The 14558-nt window shown below is 29.8% G+C and overlaps 3 protein-coding genes across 5 annotated transcripts in view; 1 reads left to right on the top strand and 2 right to left on the bottom strand.

Moving 5' to 3' along the window:
* Window positions 1–349: 349 nt before the first annotated feature.
* Window positions 350–9809, top strand: LOC137933135 (uncharacterized). 2 transcript variants are annotated; one of them, XM_068776930.1, is made up of 10 exons: window positions 350–584; window positions 689–898; window positions 1292–1401; window positions 1630–1732; window positions 2799–2951; window positions 3507–3624; window positions 4504–4686; window positions 5052–5139; window positions 5725–5960; window positions 6057–9809. In XM_068776930.1, exons 1-10 carry the CDS (start codon window positions 508–510, stop codon window positions 9798–9800), a joined length of 5022 nt encoding a protein of 1673 aa, XP_068633031.1. In that variant the 5' UTR covers window positions 350–507; the 3' UTR covers window positions 9801–9809. The 2 variants fall into 2 exon arrangements, with proteins under 2 accessions (XP_068633031.1, XP_068633030.1); XM_068776929.1 differs by having other exon boundaries at window positions 1289–1401.
* Window positions 9810–10887: 1078 nt separating this feature from the next.
* LOC137933539 (zinc finger HIT domain-containing protein 3) lies at window positions 10888–11887 on the bottom strand. Its single transcript, XM_068777500.1, has 3 exons — window positions 11687–11887; window positions 11372–11523; window positions 10888–11066 (listed from the first exon to the last, which is right to left on the bottom strand). The coding sequence occupies exons 1-3, from the start codon at window positions 11746–11748 to the stop codon at window positions 10888–10890; spliced, it is 393 nt and encodes a 130-aa protein (XP_068633601.1). The 5' UTR covers window positions 11749–11887.
* Window positions 11888–12726: 839 nt separating this feature from the next.
* LOC137933121 (beta-glucuronidase) overlaps window positions 12727–14558 on the bottom strand; it is a 45672-nt gene continuing 43840 nt past the window's right edge. For both annotated transcript variants that reach the window (XM_068776904.1, XM_068776903.1), the window contains one exon: window positions 12727–14134. In XM_068776904.1, the coding sequence (XP_068633005.1) occupies window positions 13953–14134 (182 nt within the window). In that variant the 3' untranslated portion in view covers window positions 12727–13952. The remainder of the gene's footprint in view (window positions 14135–14558) is intronic.

Below are 14558 nucleotides of genomic sequence, written 5' to 3'. Positions count from 1 at the left end.
TAGTGTAAAATGTAAACTGGTAAATCGATTATATCATAGTTTGAGTTTTACTTACAACGAAACATTTTTAAAAGCACAAAAGAAAACGTCTTATTAATTAAAATAAAATAATTGGTCCTAAAAAAATTATAACTCGATTTATTTGTACTTTTTAACTAAACATAAATATATATAATAAATAAATTATTATATAATTATTGTATTTTACACATATGGTAAAATTAAAGAACAATTCTGAATAGACAAAACAGTAAATTAATTTCACTGTATCATATAAATTAATAATTAATCGATATTATGACATTACAACACACCATGTATCAATCACTATTGCTAGTAGGTAGTTTGCTCTGCGTTGTTTTTAATTCACTACTTCAAAATAGTTTATAAAATTTGTATGTATTAATCTAAAATCAAAACTATTGTCCAAAATATAAAGTTTGGAAGCAATAGAATGAATGGGATTCGAGAGATTCTTTAAAGGATTGTGATGCTACATTGGTAAACATGGAATCGGCGATATCACCTTTAAAAAAGGTTAAAAGCACAGTGTTTGATAATTTTAACACTAAAACTTCAATAACGTAAGTTAATTTGTGTTATTTATTTAACACTTACTTGTATACTTGATATAAGTAGCTTATTTTATCTCTCATGTGGTACTGTCAAAGCTGTTTCAAAATTGCAGGTGTTCCAAAGTCCCTGATGGCTTATTCGATACAACAACTGCCAAGAAACACTTCAGTAAATTTGGACGTGTTCAAAAAATAAAATTTTTCCCAAAGAGGCAAATGTGTATTGTTGAATATGAACAACTCTCTGGAGTAGAGCAGGCAATATTAAATGCAGGAGCTTTTGATGGGTTCCTGTTTGACGTTGTTCGCACGAAGGCACGAATGTATGTTGAACAATAAAATGTAATAGTTGAATGGATAGTCTAACATCATTTCTTAAATATATATAATAAGTTCTTGATTGTATGTACTATCTTATTTCAAAATAACTAAATAAGTATTGTATTTGTAGAAGATATATATATATTTCCTACCTAAAATATATTTCCTTTCTTTCTTATTTATAAAATTTGTTGTCATTGATCCAAGTTTGATTCTTTTAACACTATTTATAGTTTTTTAGTGATGACAGCAGAGGGTAATTCCCTATATTGGATCTTATATCATATTAACATATATACATCATTGTTTACATACATTTTGTAATTTAATAGTGTTTTATAAAGTTGCTATAATAAGCTGCATGCATATCTTATCTCACATTGTTTTCTCAGTAGACGCAAAAGTAAAAAGGAAGATGATCCAGATTGGTTACCAGATCCGGATGTTGAAGAGGAACTTTCTGCAATGAGAGGTGGACCTACATACAGGATTCCGCGTCAAAAAGGTAAGATGATGGAGAATTTAACTTTTACTTATTTTCATTTTCTAATGCAATAATTATTTATTTTTGTTAAATTTATGAGCAGTAGTAGAAAGTCATAATTTAGTATAGATTGCTGTTTCACAAATTATCAAATTCAAGTTTAAACATGCCATTAATGTGGCAACATTTATTAAGTAAAATTTTTGGTATGAATTTGTGTTATTAAAATTTTATTATTTATTTTTCAAGCTATGGATATTGACCCAGTAGTAACAAATGTAAAAGTTCAAGTTCCACGGATTGCAAAGCCCATTAGAAAGGCTTTGCCCACATCAAGATTAAAGCACTCAGTGTGAGTATTGTAAATGTTTTCCTTCACTATTTTATTTTCATACCAAATTATATACCTAATCTAGGTACAGAGAATACTACAACTATAAAATATTGACCAAAAGATTGGAACCACTAGCAAAAAGTGAATTATTTCAAATGTACATACGGTGAAAAGATTGCATACCTGTAGATTCCTTAAAGGTATAATGTTTCAAAACATCAACGGTTGCTGCCTGAAGACTAGATGGTAGTCATTGTAATAATTTCAGGACTAGATTGTTACAAAATATTTATGTTTTGTTTTGCATAAAATAAAATTTTGAATTATATTAGCTTCCTTAAAACATATATTAGGTTGATTGGTAGAGAATTTATAAGGCATTAAGTCCACCACCACTTTTCATGGAATTACTCTCTTTGCTTAAGTCGGATCTCATCATTTTTACAATAAAGATCTTACAAAGAGAAAAGCATGAAACTAACTTTGATACTTATTTTGTCATAGTTGTTTTATACAACAAAGGTGAATTGGAATGTGTGAATGCCTTGTTAAAATCTTATCATCATTAATTAAATTTGTCTTTGAAAACATGTCATAATGTCACATCAACTTCCTGTTCAGAACACAAAACTAAAAGAAACAAATGCACCCATGGAGACAGAAGAAAATTTTTAAAATGTTCTTTAAATTCAAATTTAATATATGTACCCCATGGTTTCTCAAGACATGGAACTAAATTCTGGTGTAAGTAATTAATATAGTGAAAAAATAGCAGTATAATACTTCTGTGAAATGTCATATTATGTAATTTAAGACAAAGCAAACATCTTTTTTAATAAAATAATGATTCAAAACATATTTTAGTCCAACAGTTACAGAAACAGAAAGAGTTTTGAATAATATGCTGTTTATCAGAGCTAGGATAGTAATATAAATGAACTTTTTTGCCCTCTTTTTTATTTATCTTTTATTTCATTAGTATATTTCAATTTTCTACCTTGAGGCAGGTAGCCCAATACCCAACATTGCATTAAGGTTTTTCTAAATTTTACTTTATATTGATTGGTTCTAATATTTTTTTCAGAAATGCTCCAGCTACAGGAGAATCGCCTGCTTTGATAGCATTGGCCTCAACAAGCATGAGCACGTCCGAAGCTGCTGTAGAATTACACCAACTTCGCTCCCGAGTTTCCTTTACGCCAGATGAACAGTGGCGAACACTTGATGCTAGAGACAGGTGCGATTTGTACTTATAATTATTCAGGCTTGCCCCAGATATAAAGCTTATTTGTTAGTATATTAACTCAATAAGGTCACATTTGTGGATACATCTACAAACATTTCATATCTATACATAAAAATTAAATAAAGGATGAAAAAGGGTGTAAAATAATAGTTCTATTGTGAATTTATTCATGTAGATTTGGTAACAAAAACACATGTATGGTGTTGTTAAGAAAACCGCATTAAATATTAAATTCATTTCCATGTATGTTATTTTACCATATATTACCTTACTACTTATATATTATTTTTGATCCCTTAATTTTGATGGATTTTATAAATAAATTATTTATATTAGAAAATTGTCTAACCTATCATTTGAAAAAATATGCCTTTAAGGTTTTCGAAGGGGCTTTTGACCATAGTAAGTGTTAAGAGGTGTAAACTATATTCTCATGCTTTGCAACATCTTATTAGTTAAGCTTTAAATTCAATAGGTGAACAGCTTTTACAATGAGAAATTTTAAATTGATTACATATGCTACTATTATATTTGGTGTTATTATAGAATATTGAGAGCATGGGGAGGTGCTGGATCAAGAGTTAAAGTTGGTGGAGCAACTATTGGAACTTGTCCTGATATGTGCCCCGAGAAGGAGTTATTACATCGTCAGGCAGAACACCAGGTACATTGCGCACTAATTACAAGTAGTGTTAATATTAATGTATTAAAATATTGTACATTTTTACCTAACCTAGATTAACCTGAATAATTTAACAGATGAATAATGTCAATTAATAAATGTTAGATCATACAAAAAAATTCTTTTAAAGAATTTTTATGTATAAAAACAATAAAATTATTAATGACTCCAAAAACATTTTAGAAGAATTATCATAAGATATTTGAACTTAAAATTTTTTGTTGTAGTAAAATAATACCTTCTTATAAAACATCATTTATTTTATAAAAACAGTGTGAGTGATTGGTTCCTTGGTGGTAAATATTGTGGTAGTACACTGGTTTCCTTCTTTATAGCACAGTGTATAAGTCTTCAAAATACTTAATTTGAAGAAGAGGTTGTTGAAACTGTAATGTCTAATAATATTTTCCCCGATAATGCAAATCAAGGGCCTACTCTATTGGAGATTTTTTTTTGTAATGATTGCCCAAGTTATAACAATGTTTTTGATTTTTAATTACCTTTTCTTGGGCACAATCTATGATGTTGAATGTTTTAGAAGACTTATGTCTCAAGCATAGTCATTATTTTGTTTCTTCATCAAGACTTGCTTATAATATTTTGTGGTCAAATTTAATGTTTTTTTTTTGTTTTGTCCACTCCGAAACCTTAATTATTAATACATATATATTTATACATGTAGATAATTATTGTTATTATTTTCCTTTGCATATTAAAAAACGACAAATTTATTTGAATATTTATTTATAAATAGATCTACAACATTGTCATATGTTTCTAAAATTCACTATTGGTTACAAATACTTGACGATATTAGAACATTTTATTTTTAATATATTGTTTGGCTGTTACGCTTTGCAGGTTATGACCTTAGAAACAGTACCAGATTCAGATGGACAGATGGAAGCTTGGCGCGCTGTTAAACAGTACAGCCGTAGTTCGGCAGATCAAGAAATTCCAATGTGCTATGAATTGAGGCCTGCGCATGTCCTAACCAAAACTTGTTCATATTTACTAAGTGAGATTGCAGATACCAAGCGTCAGGTAATCATAATATTAATGAGAAGAAAAAATATTTTGCTTTTATGTTTAAAAAGGAAACTATAAAAAATAATCCTTGATTTTTTACTGTTATTAGAATTAAAGCTTTATGTGATAATATCTAAAAAAATATTTTGGCAAGCATACTATGACAATTATAATTTACAAGAGATTTATAAAATGTATGTTAAAATTGTTTTAGTAATCAATTTCAGTTTTTAGATATAGTGATAATTTGTGTCTTTATTGTATCTTTAAAAAATCATTATAAAACAATGCCAATTATCATGTAAATATTTCTTGCAAAAATCAAGTTATTAAATTGCAATAACATGTTTGAAATTAATATTATTTGAATGTATTTTTAGGTTACACTAGCAGACTGGTTTCATTTTATGTGGGACCGCTTTCGTGGAATCCGTAAAGATATAACCCAACAGGCATTATGTTGTGCAGGTAATGTTTTGGCTGCAAAATATTTTCTCATAACTATTTGAAATGTTAAATATAATAAATGGCGAAGGTTCCTCTTAACATAGTATTACTTTAATTAAAACTTTAAAGTCTATGGTTTTAGTGTCTATAAAACTTTTTGTGTTTTAATAGCAATCACTGCATATTTAGAAGTTTATGCATTATTTCACAAAACATTACAAATAGATATTCCTACAATTAACTGTAAGAATAACTTAAGAATATTTATGAAGAATAAGATAACACCAAATACACGATAAATTTTAATAATTTGTGACTGGTGTATATGAAAGTGCAAAAAATTCATCGAAAACGTGTATTTTTAAGAAACTTCATATTTTTTATACCAATTAAATAGTTTAAAATATCTTTTTTCCGCTTAATACCTATACCATTATGCACTTCAGGATTATCTATTCATTACGGAACACCTTTATATTAAATCGTATTTTACATGCCTTAATTTATTACACGATTATACTTTTTCTATTTCTTCTTAAAACTTTAATATGCATTGCAGGAAAATCAGAAAGTTTTAATCAGACCATTAATGTTAACTTCCTATAGATTCAATCCGCCTGGTAGAGGCTTGTGCGCGTTTCCACGCACATTGCGCCGCGCGTTTGGCGGACTTAGAACATACGCAGTTTGATCAGAAACTTAACACAGACAACCTCACCAAATGTCTTCAGACACTTAAACACATGTATGCTGATGTTGGACCCGAGTTAAAGCCGAGAGAAGCGGAATTTCGTGGATACATAGCACTGCTTAACTTGGGAGACACAAATTTTTTGTGGGAAGTGAGTATTCGATACCAACGAATTATTGTCAATTAAGGCTAAGATAATTCTTACACTTCTTTTCAACTAAAAATATTTATAAATCCATTTTTTCAGATCAAACAGTTACCCCAAGAAATTCAAAAATCCGACTCAATCATGTTTGTAATTAAAATATTTGCGGCGCTAGATAATAACAACTACGTCAGATTCTTTCGTCTAGTGAAAGAAAAAGCGACTTACCTTCAAGCTTGTATTCTCCTAAGATATTTCAATGATGTCAGAGCGCGGGCACTTGCAAGGATTGTCAAGGCGTATGCGCCCAAAGGTGGTTCGCGATACCCAGCTGAAGATATAATGAATGCATTGGCTTTTGAGTCCATAGAATCTATGAAGGCATTCATAAACCACTATGGATTACGCTTCTCTAAGACAGATTTAGAATTAGCTGTTATCCTAGACAGAAATCAGTTCATAGAAGATAGTGACCCATATCCTCCATCTCGAGCTATTAAGTTAATAGAATCCAAACGACAATGTACAGTTGGTGAAGTTATAGCTGGAGGACCTGTTCCAAAGTATGACTACCATAATCAGACCCTACATTCCAGCTTCAATAAGGATGGCAAGCTTAAAGAAACTGCATTACTAGCAGAAGATTTAGGATATAATACCATAAATGATAGCAACAAGGATATAAAACTATTAAGAATGGAAATTCAAAAACAAAGTAATAGCAACAAAGTGTTTGATAATGCTGAAAGTGTTAAAAATGTTAAGAAAAATGTGTTTGTGGATATGTTTGATACTTCCAATAATGATAAAGCCATCAACAGATCATTTTCATTTCAACCAGCAGTTCCTGTGGCGTCCTTGGATATAATTAAAACTTCTCCAGTGAATGAAATAAAAAGCACTTTTAGATTTTCTAAGCCTCAGCAAGAAAGTATAGATAATGTTCATAAGGTAAATCAAGGGAGCAATCCTTTTTCGTCTTATGCAAATGGAGTAGACCCAGGGTCTGTGTTTAAAGATTCAAAAAACAACATATTTAAAAGTTCAATTACAGGAAAATCTTTATTTTCTTCATCTGATGTTAAAAAGAAAGAAATTTTCACTAGCCACGATGTCAGTAAGAATGTTTTTATGAGCAATAAAAGTAGTATTTTTAGTGAAAAGGTCAATGATAAAAATGAAGTTAATAGAGTTTTCAACGGAGCTAATAATTTCTCTAAAATATTTAGTACTGCGCCAGCTCCTGTTAACGCACCTACTTCTTCAGATTTTGGAAATCTTTTCGCAAAAGTACCAAGTGTGTCACAAAATGAGGACCTAAATTCTAAAAACATTTTTAAAACATTCACTAAACCTTTACCGCCTACTAACAGTATATTTGCGAAGTTTGAAAAACCGGAAATCGCTAACGCAGCCACAAATTTTTCTGCAAATACTAATCTCAAAGTTTCTCCTGGAAGTCTTTTCAAAAGTGCTTGCCACACAGAAAAAACCTTTTCTTTCTTCCCAAGCAAAAACGAAAAAACAACTGATGAAGATAAAATGCTTAATTCAGGAAAAACATCAAAGGATATTTATGAATTTCAAGAAGAGAATAATTCAGTTAAACTTTTGCATGAAGAAAAAGTAAAGGAGGCTGAAAGCAAGTTACAAGAGGAAATGAAAAAAATGAAAGAAATGAAGATGCAGCAAGAGGAGGCAAGAAAACGAGAAGAAGCACAGAAAAGAATAGAAAAGCAAAATCAGCTTGAAAAAATACGAAAAAAAGAAGAAGAGAGGAAAAATGAAGAAATCCGGAAAAAACTAGAAGAAGAAAGATTATTGGAGTTAAAACTAAAAAAAGCTGCCGAAGATGAAAAAATCTTTAAAGAAAAAGTTGAAAAAGGCTCACAAAAGCTCTTTGAAGAACTTCTTGAAGATGTTAGTAATGAAATTGTTCAAAGCATAACAAAAGAGGAATTAGATGATTTAAAGAAACTGTTATTGTATTCACAAACACTAACTGAAGAATTTTTAAATGAAGTGGCTAATGAAGTGGCTATCTCTGAAATGAAGGCTGAAATATTCCGGACTCAAAAATTAATGAAGAAATGGTTCTATGTTTGGAGGAAACATTATGCAAGGAATGAGAAGAGAAGACGGCTCCTAGAAGATACACCTGTTTGGTTAACTGAAAATACGCCTACAGAAGAAGCTAGAATTTTGAAGAGAGTTGTAGAAGAATCAGCACTAAATAATATGAATGCAATACACAAAGGATATATATTTACTGGTGAATTAAAGGAGATACTTCCATCAGAACCATATAATGTTATGGAAATTATAAAATCCCCTCTCTTAAAACGAATGCAGCAAATAAATTATCCTTATGACAAATGTTTCTTTTGGAAAGTGGTTCTAGTGTCACCTAGCCACCAATGTTGGTTTAATAAGAGAGTAAATATTGCAAATTGGCTGACCCAAATATTGGGTGACAAAAATAAACCTAATGAAAATAATGGATTGGTTCAAGTTGGAAAATACTCATGGAATAATTTAATGGATTTTGCTATATCTGTAGGCTTAATAAATGGGAAAATAACACCAAGTCAAAATGAAGTTATAGAAGGTGCAAATGGTTTATTATTTTACATTGATTCTACGGATATGAATTCCATATCAACAATTGATGCAATAATGAAATGCAAATATAAATACCAAACAATTCCTGTTGCTATTGTTTTTGCACACCAGGATGCCTCCTCAACGAGAAGCATTGAAGAGTTTTTAAAAGTTTTAATGATCAGTAATGCTATATCTGGTTACAAAATTTTTAAAGTCCAAAATGATAATTTTATTGAATCTCTACATATGTGTACAAAAAGTGCTTTGAAGTGGTTAGCAAAAAAATATCCAAAAAATCCTCCAATAGAAATAGATTATTTAAAATCTATTTGTGAGAGATATCTTGGCAATGAAATATGGCATAAATTAAGATCAGAGACTAACAGTAGAATTACAACTATGAAGAAAGATTTGAATAAATTAATTTATTGTTATAATGTGGCTGTTGATAAATTAACTGATATTATAACAGATGAAGATTTATTTAATTTTCCTTCATTTCCATTGGAGTTTTATCAATATTTGGATCACAGTTCTCCATATCCAAAACCATATGAATTTATTCCAAGTGTGACTAAACAGTCTGATAATGTCAATGCCATTAAAACTTTTATGAAACAATTAAAATTGGTTGCCACTACCTCTCAATTTCAGCCATCTAATGCCATAAATATGCAACAACAAATAAAAAGTTATTGCAACCAAATAGGATGGTTTGAGAATCCCCATCAAGTTGCTTGCAAGGTTGTAGCCACTCTCCCAAATGACTTTTTCAATAGTGTAATGCCATCTGAGAAATTTGAAGAATTTTATGAACAGTATAATTTGATAGATTTTTTAAATATAGTTATTTATGAAAAAATTAAATGTTTACATAATTTTGATAATAGATATGCTATTTATGCAAAAGCATCTCTTGAAGAATATCAAAATGCTCATTGGTTATATGACATTGATGTTGTTTCTGAATTAAAATACATAGCTATAGATTTTGAAGACAATGTAGACCGATTGATTAGTGCAAAGAGACGGAAATTAGAAAACGACAAAGTAGAATGTCTAATGCTTGAAGACAAAGACTTTAATACGGTAAATGATAGTATAACTTCAGCAGATAAGAAAATCGCTTTAATCAATGATTATAGTGATACTTTGAGGCAGTTAGAAAAACAACTAGAAGCAGAAAAAATGAAATCTTTGGAATTTGAAAAATTATTACAAGCAACATTGACAAATGTATAATGTTTTATGCCCACCCATTTTAAATAAATAAATTGCTTTTCAAAATATCTGTGTTTAACTGTACAAAAAATTAAGTTTCCTTCAAGCTTTGTTTAAAACAAAATTGAATACCTGAAGATTGTTTTAATTTTGCAAGAGAGAGATTCAAAGGGGGTACTTGCTAAACAGAAATGAAGTAATGCTGAATAACTGTTTTTTTTTATTATTTCTAATTTGTTTTGATAGGGCGTTTTGCTTACAACGTGTTTTTTCTGCATTTACTGAGTGCAGATAGTAGGGAGAGAGAGTGCCACTCTAATGTGGATCTTTCTTCTATCTGCAAGTCACGCGTCTTGAAGTCACCACGGTTTAAAAATTTTGTATGGTGTACTGGTTCAATTTATCAAAGGATTCTGCAGTAGTTTCTTTCTTGAGGAGCTCCAGTAAGTGGTATATTAACATTTTTGCAAAGGGTCATGTGGTAATGTCTTTTGAATTTGAATTGGCAAGTGTCAGAGTAAATGTTTAAAGTTAATATTGTGGAGCTATCACATGAGCAGCCAACACCTGTGTGGCTTTTGTCCCAGATAAAGCATATTGTAGCAGATGTGAATGTGTGTATCAGTGTGACAATGGCATGAGTGGTGCTTCAGTTCTGTCGACTGCAAGTACTACAGAACAAACTACTGAATAATGTTTTATGCATCTGGGTGTGTCCCATGATTATGCTTTAAAAATGGCTGGGAGCTCAGCTTGTAATACCAAGCAAGAACAGAGGAGTTGGTACTTTTATTAGAAGCAGTCAAGAGGCTTTCCAGATAAGCAAGAATGTCGCTCTCATAGAGGAGTCCTCCAACTTGTTCCCATCAGTGTAAATGTTCAAAACATAGGAAGTTAATAATAGCTGTTGATATATGTTTTACAAAAGGGTTTCCTATTCAATCATATGAGATGTGACAGTATTGCTTATGGAACATAGCAATATGCATAGTTCGTCATATCTAAGCAAGTGCATGCTTTAATTAAAAAAAAGAGAAAGCTGAGTAAGTTTTTGGACAAATTTGGTTAATAGGATAATACAGAAAAATTATATAAAATTGTTATTCATTTATTCCGAATCATTCTTAGGCTGTACAACTTTTAAACAAGCATCAGCAAATTCAGTGAATATTGGCTCTGTCATGTATTCTTTTATTAATATATCTGGACATGAAGATTCATCTAATGTTTTGAGCAATTCCCGAACATAGGGGTTTTCTAAACACTGCTTTAGGTCTGTTGAATATTCTGTAAATAAAAAATGATATGAGACAGTATAACATTGCTACTTTTTAATAAATTATTGATCTCGTTTTTTATTTAAAAATTAGCATAGTCTGGTAGACATTAATCATCACTTTTTTATTTTGGAAATTAATAAAACATAATCATTTTTTTAGTTAATAAGGTAGTTTATTAGAATGATTATAACTTTGAAGATGTAATTCCATTTATATTGCTCTAAATCTCATTCTTTAAATTGAAATTATGTAGAATTAATCCTTGCAAACTTATCTAAAACATCTATCAGTATAAAAACATATGAAACATACCCAGCAATTTTAATTTTTCCACAGGTACTGTGTCATCTGTTGGAAATTCATATTCTATAGTTTGAGATTCTTTATAGTCTGCAGTTAATACCGACATCGACGGTGCCGCACAAGGAGTTTCTTTGTGAACTTTATAGCAGGCTACTGAACAACTAAAACAATTGTTATTTATTATCAATTAGTTTTCTCCAATCAATGTATATTTTTATGTAAAACATCATTAGAATTTCTCATCGCCAAAATTATATTATTATTTACTATAAGCATACTGTGAATCTCTTATACTTTAAATCTAAAGTAAAATATTTCGCTTACTAGGGTTGGCGGCATGTTGGGCATTTGTATTTGGAATCGTTTTTGCAATGGCAGCAAGGCATCTTTAAGTTTTACAACATTCTTCGATGATTAAAATATAAAAGTAAACCAGGTTTTTTGATCCATACGTTTGTTAATTAACCAAAAATTTTAATTAAGATTATTCAAATATTGTAATGTTGTTATTTACTAACATGTGATTTAGACATTAATGACATTGACAGAAAAGTAAAAACCACAGAGTAAATTTTTTTTATATGTAATTGAAATAAACTTCATAACAACACGTAAAGGAACGGAAATAAAATAATGATCTCATAATTTTAATGCTTACATTAAAATTATAAAATCATTGTCCCCCTAGTTTTCCTATATAACTGATTGCAAGAGACCTACATTAAGCGTCTTCCGACGACTTTAACGGTTATCATTCCGCCTTGTCCACGTCCACTCAGGCTGTTCTACGCTGCAAGTGACTAAGAAGTACGAGTTGAAAAACAAAATCTATTTAATTATACAAAGGATAGTTAACCATAATATACAGTGGAGAAAGCGCATCGAAAGTTGCGTCTTCTCCATTAAGTCGATTACTCGATCGATTACTTGATGCAATCGTCAAAGTTGATTAAGACTAATCGTTTATTTAATATATTTTAGAATATTAATCAGAGAAGTATTTAATCGATGGGAGAGGTATAGACGGTTATTATTATGTTTGATTGTACGTAAGTCGTTTTTTTTCGTCGTTGTGTCGTTTTTACAACAATCGTAATGATTTTTTTTAACTTGCGCTAGTAGTACAGCAATTAATCATCTAAATTTTGTAATTCATGAACCATTCGAAAGAAAATACCTGGTTTTAATACTTTATTTGGGTATAATTATTATTTTATTCAGTTAAATTATACGTTGTTGTGTTGTCATTAATAGAAGAAAAATTTTAATAATAAAAAACACCGTTGCATATTTTTGTACTTTATTTTGCACATAAATATTTACAAATAAGTCACGTGTTACAATAACACATAATACGTTCTTTGACAAATTAAACCACGGTAATTGACAAATTATACGACTTCGATCTAAAATACATTATGGATAATTGTACACATCAATATCTTTAATTAACACGATTGTACTTGCTAAAACTGTAATATCTTAGATATGTTATTAAGAAACAATATCATTTAATTTAAAGAAATCTTGAATAATTTCAAACAACTTAAAAAACAGTAGTACAGTTTATATGATTTCTTAATATTTCAATTATAAAAAATCTTCACGCAATGTTAGTTGTTACTTATCAATGTAATGGCTATTAAAATACGTATAGTAGCTAGTAGAAACCAGTCTTGAGTAGTGCAATGTTTTATTCTTTTGATGTTATGATTACAAAACAATGCTTCCCAATGAAATATCAAATGTTGTTTCGTATAAATTAATATCCGTCTAAAACTAGCAACATTTTGTTAATGTTTTGAAAAATAATTCCAAATCGGACGGATTGAAGGACGGATGTTGGCAGTTTTTTTTTAAATTGGTTAAACAACAGAAATGTACATGTGAAAAAATATTTATTTACATAAACTGTTGTTTATCATAAGTAGGCGTAAAAAGTCCAGTGAAACTTAAAATTCTAATTATAATTTATGGCAAATTTTTATGAAATTGGTGACAAAAATATTAATTAATTTTTAGTTTTTCGACACACTGCGAGTGTATGAAATGATAAAATTATTATTAATATTAACTATTTTTCACAGCATCTTTTACAGCTTTTAAATTACACCAATTATAAATCTTTTTTGCACGGCGTATTAAATATAGTTAGGAACTAAAAGCATTAACATTTTTCAGTAATAATAATAAGGTGTCACTTAGGTTTGTATCAAAAGAAAAAAGTGATAAATCTACCCAATTCATAATACATGGGCGATAAATTTGTACCTCCAACAAAACGACCAACCAATAAATTGAAATGAAAATGTTATACTATCTTAGTTCAAATAATCCTATAATACAATCGCCGTGATCTAGTATTTGTTTTTTCACAATATTATCCTTACTAACGCATATTTGCTGCTATAATTACACTATAAATGGCAGTTTCATGACGTATTTCAAAGTTACGAAAACGCGTGTATATAGGTATGGTACATTCACACGTAAATAAATTTAAAAAATAATATTATTAACAATATTGGTACATTGATACGATCGTGTTCCTAATAGTATTGTTATATAATCTGTTGTACATGAACAAGTCTTATAACTCTCCGTGGTAGGTAGGCCTGTTGTCTGAAATATAATAAGGAGCGTCTGGTGGTGTTGTACCAGCATCTGCTGCGGCCAACGACAGATAGCGGGCTCTCAAATGATGTGCAGAAGCTTTCGGTTGCCTCGATCGCGTAAAAATACCCTTTTTATTACCACCAACACGGGTGATTGCTGAAAGTAACATAGAAAACATGGTTATTAATTTACATAAAAATAGTGATTAGCATTATTATTAGTCAAGTGCAAACAGGTCATTGATATAGTATGTTAGTCGGACAGAGGTAAAATAACGATTGATATTGACATCTTTCATTTTAAAGCTACGAAGGTTCCAAACGCGTCCTGATCTAAGAATTCACAATAAACTCAGACGGCTTTTTTGCGATGACTTTCACAACATCCTTAATACTGAAATAGAGCCCATTCATTACCAAGCTTTATTATCACTTAAAAAATCCTTTCTATAATAATAGGATTTTCATGAAATTTATGATTGTTTAATGAAACTCTTAAATATTTTACAAGATAATTTAGAGATATTGTAAAACTGAAAATCATAATAAAGAAATATATGTTAAATGTTGCGCTTAAATTG

The sequence above is a fragment of the Battus philenor genome, unplaced genomic scaffold (genome assembly GCF_028537555.1).
Source record: "Battus philenor isolate CCGP_79_NKW_IND1 unplaced genomic scaffold, ilBatPhil1.0.hap1 SCAF_13, whole genome shotgun sequence".
Lineage (NCBI taxonomy): Eukaryota > Metazoa > Arthropoda > Insecta > Lepidoptera > Papilionidae > Battus > Battus philenor.
Note: the sequence above shows the minus strand (reverse complement) of the source record. Positions and strands in the feature narration are given on the sequence as shown.

Excerpts from the sequence above, each read along its gene's own strand:
- LOC137933135 (XM_068776929.1), top strand. The coding sequence starts at position 508 with ATGGAATCGGCGATATCACCTTTAAAAAAGGTTAAAAGCACAGTGTTT. Across the intron at positions 2,952-3,506 it reads ACACTTGATGCTAGAGACAG|AATATTGAGAGCATGGGGAG; the intron begins GTGCGATTTGTA and ends GTGTTATTATAG. Across the intron at positions 5,140-5,724 it reads ACAGGCATTATGTTGTGCAG|ATTCAATCCGCCTGGTAGAG; the intron begins GTAATGTTTTGG and ends AACTTCCTATAG.
- LOC137933539 (XM_068777500.1), bottom strand. The coding sequence starts at position 11,748 with ATGCCTTGCTGCCATTGCAAAAACGATTCCAAATACAAATGCCCAACA. Across the intron at positions 11,524-11,686 it reads CCAACATGCCGCCAACCCTA|TTGTTCAGTAGCCTGCTATA; the intron begins GTAAGCGAAATA and ends CAATTGTTTTAG. Across the intron at positions 11,067-11,371 it reads GGAAAAATTAAAATTGCTGG|AATATTCAACAGACCTAAAG; the intron begins GTATGTTTCATA and ends TTTTATTTACAG.